The 19,707-nt window shown below is 37.5% G+C and overlaps 1 protein-coding gene across 1 annotated transcript in view; it reads left to right on the top strand.

The window, feature by feature from the left end:
• The window catches only part of DNAH11 (dynein axonemal heavy chain 11), a gene marked incomplete at both ends in the record, with an annotated part of 131,608 nt that overhangs the window by 47,320 nt on the left and 64,581 nt on the right, over positions 1-19,707 (top strand). The window contains 4 exon segments of the mRNA XM_080364203.1: positions 12,283-12,476; positions 14,970-15,132; positions 17,235-17,289; positions 17,292-17,357. Coding sequence (XP_080220329.1) covers positions 12,283-12,476; positions 14,970-15,132; positions 17,235-17,289; positions 17,292-17,357 — 478 coding nt within the window.

Genomic DNA, 19,707 nt, shown 5'->3' with positions numbered 1-19,707 from the left:
CCTCCTTCTTCACTATGTTGTCCCAGAAGTGCTACCACCATTGCTGATGGGCTCAGACTTGGCCAGAAGCAGGTCTATCTTGGAGCTGGCTGACACAGGCTCTGTCAGACATGGAGGAAGCTTCCAGCCGCTTCTCACAGAAGCCACTCCTGTAGCCTCCCAGTTACCATAACCTTGCCAGATAAACCAAATACAAGTAGTGAACTAACTCTGTGCTTTTTGTAACACAAATCTGGCAGTAGCAAGAAGCAAATAGCTTGCCTAATTTTTCTGACAGCTTTTTAATAATTATCACCATCTTTGATACTGTGAGGGAGACTGTTTTACATTGGCTTGGATTTGGTTTCTCTTATTCCTCTGAATCACAATATAGCTCTTTTAACTTGTTTCCTATCTATACTTCATGAAAATTACTTATGAGAACAATGTTTTCTCAATAATATGATTTTTCATGTATAAAAGGGAATTTAGTTATTCAAGGCACAATACACTAACTTGAAGCAGTCCAATGTGATCTTTTCCTTTTACATTTGTTGAGTTGATCCAAAACAGTTCTTAAAAAATGTAGTAAGTGAATCTTTTTAACATTTGTCAGTCCATGTTTTTATTTTCAGGCAGTATTACTGCTGTTTCATGTCAAAATTCAATTTTGCAGCATTCCAGTATGTCATCAACGTTTCAGCTGGTTCTGTCTGTGTTAGAGCTGTATGCCATTGGGACAAGAAGCCTTCAGTGTACATATTTCCCAGAGAAATCTTGTCAGTATGAGAATTTAATTAAGCAGTATGAGTCAGTACAAGCTGCCCACGTAGGGTGATGAGGATCAGAGGAGTGGTGAGGACATCGAGAGGCTACACAATCTCCCATAGCAAACAGAGGAGTGTAGAGATGGAAACAGTGGGCAACAAACTGCCCAAATAGAATAGATGTCAATGACTAAATAATCGGTTTAGACTGTGTTTGACTAATACTGTGTGAACACGAGCAGAGGATAAAATTACCTAATCCTTGGGAATATGAAGGCATGTGGCTGTTAACCTGAAGCATGCTATAATTAGCTTAATGATAAGCAATTTTAGACTTAGTTTTGATAGGAACTAAATGAGAAGGGTTACTTTTTTGTCTTTAATTACATATAGTCAGGCTTTTCAGACAGACTGGGTTATATATACAATTATAGATACCTGCAATGCAAGTCACGTTGAACTTAGATGTCACGTAATCCTCGGTCTTGTGTACATCTTACACACTAGTATTTTAAGTAATCTGTTCTCAAAGAACATAAAACAAATACAGAATTCTTGTTCTCACCTGCTTTTGGGTGGTCTAGCCCCTTGAAAGCAGGAACAAAGTATCATCTGGGTTCTTTCCTCCTGCCCTCCTTGGAATAAAACATAGAGTCAAGGAAAGGGAGTGTAACCATGTGTTAATATCATAATAGCTCTTAAAAATGCAGCAGTGTCATGACCTTTGCATGAACAAATAAAAATGTAAGGCTGTTGGCACTTATGTCTGACTTACAGCCAGTGCAGTAATATTTGTGCATTGCACTAAAGGCAGTATCAAATAGTTCTCTAAAGTCAACAGAAGTTGGAATTTCAAAGCTAGAGGGAAGAAATTTTTTATCTTTTTAACCTCTTTTTGATTAAAAAAAAAAAAAAAAAAAAGTAAGTTGTTTTCCAATTTGTTTTAAAGGTATGTTGCCAGCTGGATAGAAACAAGGAAATACCAATCCGAAAAGGCCAACTTGACTGTTCTCTTTGATAAATATGTGCCTCCCTGCTTAGAACAACTCAGAACAAGATTTAAAACTGTTACTCCTATTCCTGAGAATAATATGGTTTAGGTATGCATTAGGATTAAAACTACTTGCATTTTAAGAAACAGTATTTCTAAAACATCCACCAAGCATGTGGTACTATACAGGAGTAAAAATACTTAAAATCACTGTGTATCTGAAATGTATGTGAGATGAAATTGAGTGTTTCTTTTATAGCAAACCTGGACCCTTATTTTGGAGACGTACAGAGATTCAGAGGTTTTGTTTTGTAGCAGTCCACTGTAACAAGAAGAAATGTAGTCTGCAGCACTGCATGTAATTCCTTGATTCCTTAGTTCTTGTGTTGCTTTTGAAAGTAATGTCTTAAGTAGCTTACGGCTAGCCATTTCCTCTCTCTATACAAGCATTCTGCCTTTCTCTAATTAAATGCTCTCTAAATTCATTAGTGTTAGTTACTCTCATACTCTGATAATGAGTCCATACATTATTAAATGTTACTGAAGAATGGAGCTGAGCTCTGTTTGTTTCATATATAAATGATCTGATACTGCACATCCTTACATTGACATTTTAAATGTACTTAAAATGCCTTGTCATTCTAAACTCTTCTGAGTGTTTACCGGCTTCTAAATAAGTCAATATGAGAAGAATAAACTAATTATTGAGTATGAGTGCTGAGAACTTGTCATAATGTACACGGCTGAGCTTTGTCATCTTCTTCATGTACCTTGCTTTGAGTAGAGCAGAAAGGAGCTCCTAGACAATAAGAAGCACAGCAAGGAGTTGCAGTCTCACTACTTAAATTTAAATACCTTCTTGAGGTCACTGTCATCTTCCAATGGAGTAAGACTCACAGATCATTCTCTTCATATATTTATTTATTGCAAACACTGTTTTCTGCTGGATTGTTTGCTGATCCCTGAAAGTGTGCCAATGGATTTCCCCAGAGAGACCTATGAGATGTATTTTGTTTTTTTTTTTTGTATTTGGATGTTTGGTGGGGTGCTCTCTCAAGATCAGGTAAGTTAATGAAAATGACCACAGTATCTCACCATGCTTGAAAAACAGATACACTGAAAAACAGTATATATACACACATCTACCTACATTTTTAAACAAATATAAAGCTGTATATGCAGGTTTCTACTCACTAATGTTGATGGGGTGGACAGCAATGGCCCATTCATCTGATTTGTTGGCCTGTGGTACTGTGTACTTCAGTTATCAGACCTCATCTGTAAATAAGCTAACTTGACCGCAGGGAGCAGAGTCATTTATAGTTTTCAGATTACCAACATTAATTCAGCTGCTGGTGGCATAAGAAGATGAAAGCAGTGAAGTTTCCATCCCAGGTCACAGTGCTCAATTATTACCTTGATCCAGAGACGAGGAAGTTCCTGCCCTGGGTGGATGAGGTCCTGAGTCCCGATGTGCATCCAGAGGCACGCCTGCAGGTACAGTGCACACCAGTGGCCACACGCTGAGCATTACTAGATACAGGGATGGTTTATGGCCTTGTCACCATTTCTGACATCATCTTAAATGTTCTGAAGTAACACCCCCTAGATGCATTTGGATCTTGCTATCTGGGCCATGTACTGAGCTGAGTGTTGAGTATAAACAATGAAGTTCTATTGATTTTTGTATTGTTAAAGCACTACCAAAGACACATGGTATACAGTTTGTTAGTGGTTTATACCCTTTTTCCATAGTAGGAGAAATTCAGTCTCCAAGTCTATATAATCATTGAAAATAATGCCCGCAGCAGCTGTACACCACCAATTGAAGTAAAATGTTAATTTTTCTGTTGGCAGCTTTATACATGGATATTCTTTTGCCAGTTAAATTATTTTCATGCTAACAGAAGTGTATGAGTTCTAAGGGAAGTATATCACTTTATCACATTTCCACTACAATCTTGGTCAAATTACAAAGTTAGCATTATATTTGTGGAATACAAATTAGAGAAGTTATGATAGTATGAAATACACTTGTCAGTGGAGAAATAGAAAACATGAGCTATTGGTTGCAACTGCCTCAGTTTGGGGGTTTGGTTGTCTTTGCTCTTTTTTTCAGTGTTTTGCATAGGATATTGTTAAATGTTTCATGGTGTTTTGATTGCATTAACTTGTGGGTCTTTTTATTTTTAATGCATCGATGAGTAGGAGTTTTCCTGGGGAGATAAGAAGTTTGTGGACATAGAAACGTGAAGCTGACCATCAGACGACATTATCCATTACCAGCTATCCTGTAACAAGTTCTCCTTTGAGGTTTACTATCAGGCAATGTTCACAGTAAGTAAAGATAGTCTATTTCCAACTATTTGCCCAAAAAGCTTTAGGTATGCTGAAAGCTAAGCCAAAAAGTAAACGGAAATACTAATTGAAAAATTAAACCAACTATCTGTTGCACCAACCTTCATTTCTCTATCAGTCTTTGGGAGACTGGCATTCTGTAAAGGCTGAGGTGCAACCAACACTTTTCAGCTACAACCTGGTTTCAAAATCTTTCTACTAGAGGAAATTGAATACATATTTTCAAGTAGAAAGGCTGTGTAAAAAGTAATCCAGTAGAACATTTTGTTCTAGTAATTATGTTTGAGAATAATAGAATGGTGTATTCTATTTCATTGCTTTTTAGAATCAGTCCTAGCCATAGAGAGACAGAAATTACTGTTTGCTTTTAAAGCTAAACTGTATTGTGTAAGTGTTTGACTATTTTGGTTTGTTTCCCTTTCAGTTATAGGCAATCTTTGTTCACATATCTGAGACCACATATCTCAAATATTTCATTGATTTACTCTTAACAAAAGGCAAACCAGTCATGCTTTTTGGAAATGCTGGAGGAGGAAAATCATTGTTTCTAAGTGATAGGTTTGCTGTTCTCTCTGAAGACTATCTCCTGGCTAATATCCCTCTCAACCACTGCACAACATCAGCAGTGCTCCAGAGTAACTTCCATATAGATGCAAGAAATCTACCTTCCCTCAACATCAAAGATGAAAAATATTGCACAGTTTTTATGGTCATCACAGCTGTTGGCTACTGTCATTCTCTGAGTCTTGGCAATCTCATTGCTTTGCAAAGTGGGAGGTGTAGTGACGTTCGGGAGGGCAAGAGGAAAGGAGAAGGATGAAACTGTTTGGGACAAACTGACACTGTGCTCCCACAAGTTGCTTGGTGCATGTGAACAAGAGAAAATTTGGCTTTATTTATGTTGTCAAGAAGCCTTGAGCCAGGTTTGGCTAGCTTGGGTGTCCCTCCATTGTGCCTGTAGATGTAACCATGAGGGCACTCAGGAGTTGAGCTTGTTTTTGCTGGGCACTGTGCAATCCCCAAGGAGGGCAATCCCTGTCTAGACAAGTTTGGAGTCTCCATAGGTGAGATGGATACAGAGCAAAGGAAATGTTAATATAACACACAAGCAGACGGGGGCTGTATTTTGGCTGAAAATGTTACACTGGTGGTAGCTTTTGGAACAAGAGGAGTCAGACAGTCAAAGCAAAGTAGACTCGTTAAAGCTCCATGTCTCTTCTGCTTTTCATGAGCAGCACAATCAAGGGAGAGCCCAACTGTCAGCAGATATCCCCTCTTTGCCTTTTTATTTTAATCCTTGCAGTAACTTGAACTGATGCAACTACACAGAAAAAAAAAAAATGTGCCCTATTCACTGTACCACTTTTCACAGCACTAAAAAGCACTGGAGAAAGCAGTTAATACACTGGCTTATCCCTTCATATGTCTGGGAAAAGAAAGACAACAAATTCTCACTTTTAAAAACTTTCCAAAATTTAAGTCTTCAGATAAAATCTTTAGGAGAATTTAAGTTTGCTTAATGTTTAAATGAACTAATTTGCTATCTTTTTTTTTTTTTTTAATTTTCTAGCCAATCTACATTGCTGCTAAAGGATCACATTCCACATTCCATTGCAAATTGAAGGTGAGGAAAGGAGCTCCTAGGCAGCAAAGGTTGTGTGTTCTTCTTTCAGAAAACTCCTTATACAAACCAAATAAGTGAAGTCAGCATCACAGGGGCTTTCTCTGCAAGTGTTTAGCACCTGTCAGCTGTGCTGTGATGTAAAATTTGACAGGTTATGAACCTTTAAGGACTTATTGTAAAATGTTAGTAGTATTCCTCCAGGTTTTAAGTCAGTGTTGTAAAACATCCACCACTCCTTCTGAGAAATATTAAGAGATGAACAGAGAAGTGGACTCTCTGGTTGTCTGCAGCTCTTACTTCTGCCCGCTGCTCTTCAGCCAAGTCCCTCTGCTAACCACAGAGGGTGAAGAACTCCATGAGAATTCAGGAAAAAAAATATATTGTGTTTGCTTTCTGTTGTGTTTACAACATTCTTTTCAATGAGCTGTGACGGAATGTTTCTGTATTGTCATGTATAGCTAAAAACGGCTGCTTGTTATTTTTGTATTTGCGTGAACCAATGCTTCTTCCTATAAAATGCATTCAAGTGGTACACTGAAATGCCTTCCTTATGCATTTTAGGTTATCACTCCAAGCAATAGTTTGGAGCAAAGTGTTGAATTTTGGTTTGTTTGGTTTTTTTTTTATGGGAAGAGGCATTCAGATCAAATTGCACAAACAAGCAATTTAAATTGTGTCAGTTCAAAAAGAAGAGCTTAAGACCTGAACTTGTTCACATACAGTTATTCACTACATTACCATGTTCTTTCTATAGTATAGAGGTTAAAAGATTTTTCTTACAGATCATATCACTTTTAATCAGCAGTATTTTCTGCCAATTCCCATCTTATCTGTATCCACATAACTTTTTTTGAGGTATCTGCTAGAGTGGGTGAGATTAGCATGTAGTGTTCAATTTTATTTAGCATTCCCCCAAGGCATACGTCTCACCCTCTCTGCCTGTAGAACAGAACCTGAAGGCATGTTCTGATGCAAACTAATATTGGTACATTAAGTTTGGGGTCTTCAATAGTACTGAATTTTGGAACAGAGAAGAAATTTGCATAAGCATTTATGTACAATGGAATTTAGCAAAATACATTTCCCTATTGCAATAATGAAGTATTTTAAAAAATAGGAGTTATAGATTGTAATTGTGGACATGATCTAAAATTTAGATAAGGTTAAGAATCAAGAAGGCGTATTCCTAATTTAGGGGTTAAAAGTACAGGTATATATGTACTTCAGCTAACAGAAGAAGAAAGTTTTCTTTCACCTATGATTTTAAGGTATTAAGATACTTTAAGCATTTTATGTGCACATAGTTTCTGCAAAAAGCTTTTACACTTTTGTGGCAGAAAAGTAGGATAAGTCCAGGCACAGCTTTTCCTCCCTGAATTTATGATCATCCAGTTGCAAATATGTGAAGGTCCTACATTTCTGTCTTGTTCTCCAGCACACCTTTAATTTTTACCCTCTTACTTTTCTTCTCCAGTCAGTAACTATCCTTTTATCTGTTTACAACTAGACAGACATGTCGTTGGAAACATTTGTTACCTTTCTTGAATTGGACAGACAGAATAATTATTAAGGTTTGTGAATTATTTATTTCACTGTAAAACCATATAAAACATATGCTTACATTTCATTACTTCTTTTTTTTTTTCTTTCTTGCTCTCTTTTTGACAAATATTAACGTCTTAAAAACCACTATTGACTGGACAAAAAAAAAATCTGGGCTAGATGCACAAAATTTTTGAGAAATCTTTTTATTCTTGCTCAGCAATATTGAGTGAGAAATCTCGTGCTTACAAAATCTGAATTAAATCATATTCTGTGCAGTAAAGGTTGTAACCATGATCTAAATGTTTCATAACCACCTCTGGTTCAAGTCTCTACTCTGAATGAGGCAGAGAGAGCTTTTGAAATCTGGCTGCTTGCTGAAGATTAGAGCCCCAGTCACTGCGATATGCTGAAAAGTTTTCCTTGAAGTCTACCAATTACTGTGGTTTCATTTGTGCAAAACATTTGTGTGATCGTTTAGACAACAAAAATATACAACCTTGAAAGGAAGAGAGATTGTTAGTTTCTAGTCCTGTTTTAATAAACTCCTAATGATTTCTGCAGGTTCTTACTTCCATGCACAAAATAGAAAAAGTGCAATTAGAAATCAAGCTTCCATGGATGATGAATCCTTTCTTGTGAATCTGAGGAGTACTTCCTTAAGTGGCAAAAGTTGGGGATCACATCATAGCAAAGTTCAATATTTTAATAATGCTTAACACATTCTGTATTTTCAAGATGACTTAGAGTTTTCTGGAGTTATTCTTTTCCTTACACCTCTAAGGGAAGCAGTGCAATTGAATAAAAATTGTATAAACTTAAAATTACATCTCAAGGTTCTACAGTTCTGATAAATATGTAGGACATTTGAATTAATTTGTTCACTGTTGTAGTAATTTTATCTGATAATCTGTATTCAGCATCATGTAAGCACTGCATTTTGCGGAATATTCTGAAATTTAATACAATCAGCTTAATATTCCTTAGCATGTGAGGCATCACACTAGTTTCCTGGTTAAATGTCCTCATTAAATGATATTATCATTCATATTTTTGCACTTTCCTATAGGGCAGAAATCTTGATTCTTCAATTGAGGTTAAGCCTGGAAAATGCATGGTATTTTGTCACAAATATTAATCAAGCTACGTTTTCTTTCTCAGGTATGATAGGCAGAAACTAACTATTAAAGAAATTAATAACCGTCATTATATTGCCTGTATGAATCCAATCGCTGGCAGCTTCACTCTCAACTTTAGACTCTAGGTATGGTTTCAAGTGTCATGTTATAGCAATCCTGTATTTAATACATGAAATAATTACTATTTAGCTTTTAACTGCAATAGGTAGGCGACAAAAGGGGATAGGAGAAAACGTAGTGTCTGAAATTCAGCCTAGGTTCAAAATCCTGCTGTTCCTATAACTAAACAGAAAGAGACACAACTAACATATTATATTGAGATTCCCCTGAATTCCATACCAATTGTAGTCTCATGTGGTCCTTCATCTGGCAGATGTGCCCTTGGGGCTCATAGCCAGATATCCAGCTGCTGTGGAACTGCATGTCATTGACTCTGCTGTCTGATGCTATAGAATCCTCTTTTTCCCTTTTCATTTTCAGAGACATTTTGCAGTATTTGTTTGAACTTCCCTTCTTCAGATTCCCCAACTACCATCTGTAGCAGTATCATTTGCTTCCACTTCCAGAGACATGCTTTTACTCCATCAGTAATCAAGAATATTTCTGCCATAAAAGCAGCCATTTGCCTTCGCCAGGCAGTAGTTCAAGATGTCCCAACAACTGCTATTAAGTTCCACTCTATCTTTAACATGAGAGACCTCTCCAACATCTTCCAGGTCTGTATCATGGGTTAATTTTCTATCTAGCAACACTCTTATTACAGCTGCTCTTAATTATTTAGTGATGCACATTGGTCTGTGGACTGATGAAGAAACAATGCCCTTTGTACTAAGTAGACAGTAGTCCCTGCCCTGAGGTCACTATGGTCAGGTAGAGTAAAGGGGTAGAAAACCAAGAAAGAAAAGATACTTAGTGGAACTAGAGCAATGGTTTTTAAAGTTCACTATGCTTACTTATGATTTTGAGAAGAGAAGGTCAGCATTTGTTCAGAAGGAAGACAACTTTCTGGAGATTAGGTGCAGTGAAACAGACTGAAGAAGCTCTGAAGCAGGGGCTGAAACCAGGAGCCAAACACCAGACCAGGGATTAAAGAGAAAAATGAGGGGAGGATATAACATGGTCCACAAATATTGGTCCCTCTTGTAAAATCAGGTGAATCTGATCCTGGTTTGGCTTTACCTGCTTTTCAGTTCCTTGGAGTGCAGCTCTGTTCTGTTCCGTAATATTCTTCTTGCCTGCCCACCCCATAGATCATCAAAAACCATTAGAAAGGAGGCATGGATTTCTCAGGTCTCCTATTACAAGAGTTACCTTGGTTTGATAAGGGTGCACTGGCCATCATGCACATTTGTACCCATCCTGGTGTGGAATTTGTTATGGAAGGAAGTTTGAGGTGACAGCTGAGGAAGTGCTAATTTTGTTGTGATAATCTGTATCCTGTTTTCTTGAGCAGTATTGCAAAACTAGTGAACATACAAGATCCTGGGAATGCTGATACTTCCCTGTGTCTTGTAGTGCACAAGAGCATCAAACCATAATGAGTCACGTAACTGTGCCAGTCAGTGAAGAGGAGACATTTGTTTAAATTGTATTTTGCACACTCAGTTGGCTGAAGAACTTGCTAATTTATAGACATTCTGGTTCTTATTTAAAGACTATATAGTTTTAAAGACAATGTGTAACAGGTATGTACTCAGGATGATTAATATCTTTGCTGAATATCAGTTAGTCTTCCTTAAGGGTAGCCTATTTTGTCTCAGATGACAGCACTTTAAAAAAAGTTATCTAGTTATCTTTAGAGCATCCTGCTTGCTACACCCAAGTGTTTACAGCAACCAAATGATCTTCAATGTCTCTGGTTTCATGAATCAGCACGTGTCTATGGGCATAAACCGGTGGAAAACAGACTGTAATTTCTTTGATAAAATTATGATGGGCACTATGCACAGGTATTTTGAGGTAAGTGGGTAGCTTGAAAGCATTTTGCCTAATGCCAGCAAGTCATAAACTGGGTAGCAAAAGGTCTAGTTTACTGGAACTGTAGGTAGCAGTAGCACGCAATCTTTTTCTCCTCAGCCCCCAATGCAAATGTCTTCCTCACTGAGGAAAACCAGGTGCCAGAGTAAGTGAAAAAGGGGAACTAAGGAAACTTCCCCTTGAGAAGATTCAGAGATGATCATTCTTACTTTCACTGTAATGTTTGACTGACAGAGGACTGTCAAGTATCTCTGTTGTGGTGTTGTTAGTAACTTAAAGCCTTCTCCTTCCACTTGAGCCTTCACCAGAATAGGGAGGTGGCAACCTGTCTGTGGACAAGACTCTTCATGTTCTTCACTGGTTATGTGGAAACAAGTTGTATTTTCTGTTTCCTGATTCTGTGTTTCAAACCACAAGAGCAGTATGCTCTTATTTTCCTTTACTAATTGTTCCTTTTTTATTAGTTTTCTTTTCCTGAATAGTTCAACTAGAGCATTGTGTGTATGTATGCATATATATTAAAAAATTTAATTAAGTAATTTTTAAAATAATTTTAAATTGCAGTCTCTCTTTGGGCTTCAGAGCATGCCAGTAAATCAGCATATACTTTTTGAACTGTGAGCACTGTTGGTTATCCAAATAGAAGTATCTGTTATCAGAATTAAAGTACTAAAGAGTTAAGACACTGGAAAATACAAGACAGGTTTCACTTTGTTCTTTCTGCTGTATGGAGATGAGGAACAATACACCTTTCTGATTTTCATAGTGGAAACACTTCAAATATAAGCTAGGATACAAGTATGTTCATTTGTCTTCATGTTCTCAGTTAAGTTTTGTTATGTATGCTTTTGTTTCCTTAACCTGTCATACATAATGAACTATAATACCTGTCAGTATTGTTCATTGTATCAGACATGTATCAGACAAAATAATGTCACATATTGTATAGTACTACTGCATATACAGTTTATTCTGGAATTAATGTCTGTTGGTGCCAATACCAAGGATGAATTAACAAGTGAGAACCACAATGCTGTTTCTACTCCTCATTTAAAATCATGCTAATTTTGCAGCAGACAAAGCAGCAGAAGCATGAGCTAAAATGAGCATATTAAATGCATGTATATTTGATTTTTTTAAAAAAGAAAATAGTTTTCTGACAGGTGTCAGGCATGGGGGCCATGGGAGGGAGGCAGGGAGAGAAAAAGGGAGAGAGTATTTGAATTTATTTGACAAAAAATGGAAACTGGAAAATATCAACTTTGTTTATTAGTCCTTTTCTCCCTTCCTTTCTAATTTCTAGTTGCCAATAAAAAAGGAGTGAAAAGATAGGAATGAGGACACCCAAATGGAAAACTTAAAGGTATTTGGCAGTATTTGAATCTACAAGGTATTTTAAAAAGATGGACCCAAATTCAAAGCAGTATATTTCATGATGGCAACAGGTTACAATTACACAAAAATTTATAAATGTTTTAATGAGTTACCAAGTTTTAGTAACGTCTGAAACTCTGTGCCCCCCCCTTTCAAGTGCAAAGAGTTTCATTCATAGGTGACTCGTGCTTGCAGAAATATAGTGATTTCAAATAGGGTCCATCTTTTTGAAACACCCTCTACATTGAGCAGTGACTTCCTATCACAAAGAAATTATTGTTCCTTAATTTAAAGTAGTTTAGACATGAACAATTAAAGATATAGACAGCTTTATCAGTAGCTTATTTGGAGGCTGTCTGTTTGGATGTACTGTGCAAATGCTTCGAGCCCATACTTGTAGCTACATGTAGTCTTTCAGTGCATAGGAACATCAATTGCTACACTAGTGGACTGTTTTTTCATGAAAATGTTTTTCATGTGCTGTGTTTGGGGAATTTTTAACTATTATTTTTCTCTCTCACTATGTGGTAGAATGTGGAAGACCAAGTGTTGCTCCAATCTCCACTCATTTATTGCCATTTTGCAAAGGGCAGAGCAGACCCTTGCTACAAGCCAGTGAAAGAGTGGGAGCCTCTGAGGAATATATTTGAAGAGTTCCTAGAAAGCTACAGTGAAATGCATGCTTCTCTGAACCTAATCATATTTGAGGATGCCATGCAGTATGTGTAAGTGGAATATCTACAAAGGAAGCAAATAATTCTTCATGATGGTACCAATGTTTGCATGAAGTTGTTGCTTTTCACCATTCAGAGACTGTTGCAGTGCAGACTCCTAACAGTCTTACTTGGAAGGCTTATGCGAGAGCATCATGCAGCAATAGTTCTGCTAAATATACTTTATTGGTGCCATTATGGAGGAGTAGATCGTGGCTCAGTATTAAAGCTAACCTCCATTTTGTTTATTTAAACAGAGATTCATCCATTTTTGTGCTGCAAGGAAATTGACACCACCTATTCTCTGTCTGCCTTATCTTTTAATTAGTTGATGGTTTCTTTATAAGAAAAGTAATGTTTATCTTTTTGTTTCCAAGAAAAGGAAAATGCTTTTAAAACCGGAGTAATTCAAAACAAGGACAAGGAATACCTTAAGAATATACTAAACGATGCCACTGCATAGCAGACTTGAAGTTGCCTTGCTACCTAGACTTGTACTTTTTAAAATCTAAACCAGTCTAGACTTCTGTGTGTCTTCATAGATTTATTTAATTTATTTATCCATTGATTTTTTTTTCCATATGTATTCTTATCTCAGATTAATGTAAATTGTTTTTCTTATGTTGAACAATATCTTAGTACCCATCATGGCCCTAAATCTCAGTTTCTGTTTCTGAAATCTGATTAACTACATTTGCTTTGTTTTCCTGCACAGAAGAAAACTGGCCAGTTTTTAGAAGATGAAGTGAAGATTTTACTGAATAAGTGAGGCTCAGACTTCATTGTTGCTCTTTGTCATTATTTGTAATCTTTCTTCAATTTATACAGTCGTTCTGGTCATGTATAATATTAGTGATTTCTAGAAAGAGACAGAGGCTTAGGCTGGCAGAGCTTAGCTTTGTTAAAGTAGTTTCTATTATTTGCAGTGTCAAATCATTTAACGTGGAACCTTTTCTTCTAATTGAGTTGGACTAGGATTTCAACGTCATCGTTTTTCACTTTGCACATATTCAGGCAGGAGCTATATAAAAGAAGGCACTCTTGACAAAGCAGTCTATTGTAGAAGCTTCTCTCCAAGAGGATTTAAAAAGAGCTTATATTACAAAGATAATCATATGGATCTTTCATAGGAACTGCAGATTTTGTTCTGCTGATTTAGAGGTTGATGTGATAATCATCAGAACTGCAGGCAGAAGCCTTCTCAGGTATCACTAGTTTTGCTTGACAACGTTGGTAAGCCATTATCTTCTCTCTGAAGTTTAGTGACCGAGAGTAGTATCCCAGTTTGGCAAAAAAAGTGGCAGGGTATCTTAGCCTTACAGTTTGGCAGGCCCAGAAAAGTGTATGTGAAATTAAATCCTGTAAAGTTTTTTGGCACCTTTTATGGGTTTTTCTATGGATCCATTGTGAAATCATGAATAAGGCTGACAAAGTTCTACAGTGAGGTCAAAGAGAATTGGCTTCCAGTAATGTTTTGGTTGAACAGGTTTCTACTTCTTTGTTAGATGCAACCAGATTAGGCACATTATCCCTTTATTTAAGAAAGTTCTTATTGATGTTTTTTCAAGGATGATTTTTTCAGTGGCATGAGACATAAAGAGAATGAAGAGGTTGTTTTCCTGTTTTATTTTCATGGATACATGGAAGCAAAATCAAGCAAAGAAGTCCAACAGACTGTATCTAGGCTCTGGTCTGCTAATACTAGGCTGTAATCCCTTAGAATTTGTATTTGATATTAAAAAAAAAAAAAAAAAAAAAAAAGAAATTTTGAAAATAATTTTTAGACACTTATCCTGCAACTGATATTTTAATCATTTATATATTTTCTTTAATGTCTCAAACGTATTTTTGGGGGGAAGAATTGCCTCACTACTTACATTTGAAAATTTTAGCACCTGAATCTTGTCTAATTTTGAGCCAGATTCTCATCTGGCCTCATTCACCCTGTAGTATTCCATGATCAGCAAATAGAAACATGTACTAAGAAGTCTGACCTGGATGTTCCAAGCGTAAATTAATGTTTGATGAATATTTTTCATGAAGTGATTCATCATCTCTCAGTCTTTGTGATGCGAACTGCCAGATGTGGAATCCTCATGTGCTCTTAAAGACCAGTCAACCTCCCTTCACATTAACTAGGTCTTTATTCTGAGTCCAGTCAGGGTCCATCAGGATCTTGTAATGATGCTTTGGAGAGCAGCTCACTGTAAAGAATATGCAACTAGACAGCTCTGGTCATTATAAGAGGCTAGTGCAGACCTTCAATATTTCACAAAGGGAAACAGCTTTTCTTTCCACTTGCTCAAATATTGGGGGAAAAAAAATGCTGATGTGAAGTTAATGAACCTTTAGGTGTCAGTAGTACATTACCACACAAGCAGACAAGAAAGAAAGAAGAGTGGGAAGAAAAAAAAAATTAAAAAGCAAGCTTGGTGCAATAAAAAGAAACTGAGAAACTAGGCTAACAATGTTGAAGCATACGTTATTGGGGTTTTTTGCCCTCAGGTGCCGGATCAGTCATATCCTAGAAGCCCCTATGGGTTATGCACTTCTGACTGGAGTAGGTGGTAGCGATAAACAAAGCTTGTTGAGGCTGGCAGCATACATCTGCTCCCTGGAGGTTCTCCAAATCACAGTGAAGAAAGATGACAGGATCCAGGAGCTGAGGGTAAACTATTAGATATTATTTGAGTCTGTTGAGTTCATCACTTCAAGAACTTGTTCTTTTGTTGTTGCACAGGCTTGATAAAATCACAGGCAAAACAGTGTAGTTTACAATAACAAGACCTGTGATTCCTGTGGTTTCCAGCTTTACCTCTTCTCTTTACCTCTGAGAAATGGGTGGTCAAAACATATTTTAGTATCTGTTTGTATGCTTCACAGAATTTTGGTAGTTTTTCCACTTTTTCCAAGGCAGCTACTTCAGACACTACAAAGATTTGGTTGGAGTTCTGGTATTTAAAGTTAGCTGTTTGTTACAAATTTTTGCATGTAGTTGAATGTCCCTGGTGAGACCACATCTGGAATATTGTGTCCAGTTCTGGCCCCCTCAGTTCAAGAAGGACAGGGAACTGCTGGAGAGAGTCCAGTGCAGGGCAACAAAGATGATTAAGGGAGTGGAGCATCTCCCTTATGAGGAAAGGCTGAGGGAGCTGGGGCTCTCTAGCTTGGAGGACACTGAGGCGTGACCTCATTAATGTTTACAGATATATAAAGGGTGAGTGTCACGAGGATGGAGCCAGGCTCTTCTTGGTGACAACCAATGATAGGACAAGGGGCAATGGGTACAAACTGGAACGCAAAAGGTTCCACTTAAATTTGAGAAGAAACTTCTTCTCAATGAGGGTGACAGAGCACTGGAACAGGCTGCCCAGGGAGATTGTGGAGTCGTCTACTCTGGAGACATTCAAGACCTGCCTGGACACCTTCCTGTGTAACCTCATCTAGATGTTCCTGCTCCAGCAGGGGGATTGGACTAGATGATCTTTTGAGGTCCCTTCCAATCCCTAACATTCTGTGATTCTGTGATTTAGTGGAATAAAGTGGATGTGGGTAAACAGAGGGCAAAGTTTTGTCCTTGTTACCTGTGAGTCATTTAATCACACTGGCCACATGCAAACATAAAGACTATAGTTGAATGAGGTGCTCTGTCAGGCTTACAGACTTCAGGACCTTGTAAGGCTGAGCCCTGTCTATGTGAGCAAACAGGGAAGGAGGGAACATTTTCTTCCTCTTCACTCCATGTGGACAACAATTGGTGCTTCTGAATCTCAGACGTGGCAAAATAAGGATCTGATTGTGGCCAAATTTGGTGGGTCATGGTCCCCAAAAAGCCCTACTGTTAGCCTTGGGCTGTGACCAAACCACCACAGTGTGTGCAGCCTGAGACATCTGTTTTCAGAGGGAGGTACACGCTGTTCTATTTTGGAAAAGTGCCGTGTGCTCTTCAGTGTTTTATATGGTGTCTAACTTCTTGTGCCCTCCTTCCCTGGGCAAATGAGGTGCAATGTAAGATGTGGGCCCAGATGATCATTTCCCCCGTCCTGTTTCCAAGCAGGGAAAATTCTAAGCCTCTGTTAACAAACCCAGTAATTTGCTTTCTGCTAGGTCGTGTGGCACCTTGTTCATATCAGGCAGCGTTGACCTTTTTCTGTATTTCAAATGTGGCCACACTTGAGTACAAGTGATGTGGGTTGCTTTTCTTTCTGGAACCTCAGGCCAAAAAGCATTCCACGTTTGTACCACTGATAGCACAATGGTTCCATGCCATGTCTCTGTCCGGGCCACCCACGTGTGACAGCAAAAGGTGCACCAGTGCATTACTCAGTCTTTTTTATTTTTTTTAACATGAGTAAGCTCTCCTAAATAAATTCACTAAGGGAAAAAAAAAAAAAAAAGCTCTTGCAGAAATAACAGAGTTTAAAATTGATCTTACTCTTCAGTGCAATTCCTAGACATTATTGGTATGGTTATGGCTGTTCTTGATGGGAACTTTCATGGCTGCAATATCCCTTTCATAGTATGGAGGAATTCCCTCGATTAGTAGTCTGTTTTGATCTTTACTACCAGGTCGTGTTAAAACCTCAGTGTTTTATACAGAAAACAGAGGCAAACTGCGTTTCCCTTTGGATATTATGCAACAAATTAGTGATATGTAAATGAACGAGAAGGTGAAGTCAGCAATGCATTGCCATCCACTAACGTGCATTTCACACTTTTTGTGTCTCGATGTTTTAACAAAATATGAGTGATTGCCTCCTTTCCTTACAGGTAGATCTTGCCAATTTGTACATGAAGACTGGTGCCAAGAACATACCCACAGTATTTTGCTGACAGATGCCCAGGTTCCAGATGAACACTTTCTTGTGCTGATTAATGACTTATTGGCATCAGGTGATTAGACCAACACATTTCTTGAAAGATCTTTTCCAATGACAAATGATCTGTGGTTTTATTGAACTTTAAAGGGATAGTTTCTCTTTCAGGTACTTGTAGGGGAGCTTTGAGAGTGGCCAAATCAACCCATCCAACTTGAGCAGTAAGTCTAACTTGCTTAAGAAAGCATTGCCCACTGAGGAGGCAAATTGCTAAGGCTTGTCATGCATAAGTGCACTGATCTGGGAGGAGAAGGGAACCTCCCTTTGACTTAATGCCATGTTTGCTTTGGTACAATTTCACTGACTTCAGGTGATGTCTTTGTGATGGGACAAGTGTAACAGACAGCAATGCAGTTTCACCCATGTTTTGAAAATTAGAGAATCTGGATTCTGAATGTGGGGATCTAGAGATTGGGTGGCAAAAAATGGGAATAATACCATGATGTACAGTTGGAGAGCATCTGGAAATATTTTTTTATTATTATTGGTTTGTTTTGGTTTTTTTTGCAACCAAATTGGAAAATGATTTTTGAACAGTCTGTAAAAACAAAAGGAGCCACTATTCTGAGGGATACATCATACATGAACTTCCTATCAGGGCAAATATTTTTGTGTTTTTAAAACAATGTTGTTGCCTCTCCCTTAAAAAAAACCAAACAAACAAACAAACCAACCTCCAGTTACGCACCTAAACCTCAGGTCAAAAGCTGTTTAGCAAACACATTAATATGATACCATAATTGCAAGAGGTGTCTCTTTTAAACTCCACTTTAGAGGCAATGTTTTTGAGTCAGACTGTAGTTCTCTCTTGAACGCTGGAAAACAGAAGTTGGGAATACTGGTTTGGAGTGGTATCTTTAGGAACTTTCAGTTTATGCAGGCTTCAATGTTGCTCATCATCTGAAACATGTATGTAGTTGATAAGAAAATTAAAAGTCTGAACACCATCAATCATTTGGCAAGAGCATGTTTTGAGAGAAATATGTGTTCCCTACTTCATGTATTAAACTGATCTGTTTGGGGATGAGAAGAGCCTTCCCATAGCCCATTATTCAAGAGTAGTCTCCTGTGTGGGTTTTTTCTCCATCTTCTGAAGTGTTTAACCACTGCTGATCTAAAGACCATTCCTATTTGGTTATGAGATTTTTTGGAAGTTCTTACACTTCATAACATACAACTTTCTCTTTTTTTTTTTTTCCTCATATTCTCTCTTTTTCCTATTCTGCCCTAGTTTTGCTGTTGTTTTCTCCTATGTCTAATTTTGTTGCCATCACTTCTGTCCCTTCACTTATTTATTTTGTAACTTAAAGGCCAGTGGAGACTTCTGTGGGATCTAGTGTGACATATTCTGTATAGTTTTCACTTTTCCAGACTTCAGTGATATGGTCAATAATGGTGCCTACCTTCTGTCTATCTTTTTCTAGTGCTATTTGTCTCTGTTTCATGACTAATGCATTTGTGTACAAAAACTTCAAATCGCTCTTCATTTTCTTCTTTCCCATTTCCCTCTCTTTGTATTTCTCTTTCTCCCTCAACAATTTCTTCTTTTTTTATTCCTTTTTATTTTCCCTTTTTTTTTTTTTTTTCTTTTTTGGCTTTTCCCCTTTCTTTTTCCCCTTCCTCCCTTTTTTCCCCTTTCCCTCCTTTCTCCCCTTTCTGCTCTTTGCCTTCTTTCTTTCCCTTTCTTCTTTTTCTTCTCCCCCCCTCCGCCTTCCTCTTTTTTTTTTTTTTTTTTTTTTTTTTTTTCTCCTAAGCCTTTTTGAAAGCAGGTTTTAAATGTCTTTTACTTTGCAACCATTTCACCAGTCCCCCACTGTGCAAATTAGCACTTCTGGAGGCAAGAACAAAAGATATCTATTCATGTTGCAGGGAAGCAATGTAGAGACATTATAGTACTGAAGGAGACATAAATTTCATGAGTTAACACACTGGCAAATATCTGTATGGACTTTTAGTTAGTGCTGGGTGACCTTTTACCTCCTCCTTTCCCTAAATTTGAAGAATAAAAGACTAATAAAATGTGAAAAAGAGAAAAAGAGGGAATTTAAACAGTTTCAGAATGTTAAAGCTCAGTGAAGTCATATAGTCGGATTTTTCCATTTCATTTAATAAAAATCAACATCTCACATTAAGCCACATTTCCCTTATGCTCACCCATCTTCTTTTATCCCGCAGTTCTCTTTATTATGAGAAATCTATAGCTCAGGAACCAAAACTACACAGTGGTATTCTTTGAACCACCATATCTCTTTGATTTTGTGTTGGTTTTATTTTGATTGTTTTCACTCTGGAGCTTGCAATCTATTCTGCTGTTAATGAGCTGAGAACATGCCATGTATGTAGTTGCGAATTTATGTCAGTGTAAA

Source organism: Nesoenas mayeri, assembly GCF_963082525.1.
Source record: "Nesoenas mayeri genome assembly, chromosome: 2".
In the NCBI taxonomy this organism is placed as follows: Eukaryota; Metazoa; Chordata; class Aves; order Columbiformes; family Columbidae; genus Nesoenas; species Nesoenas mayeri.
Note: the sequence above shows the minus strand (reverse complement) of the source record. Positions and strands in the feature narration are given on the sequence as shown.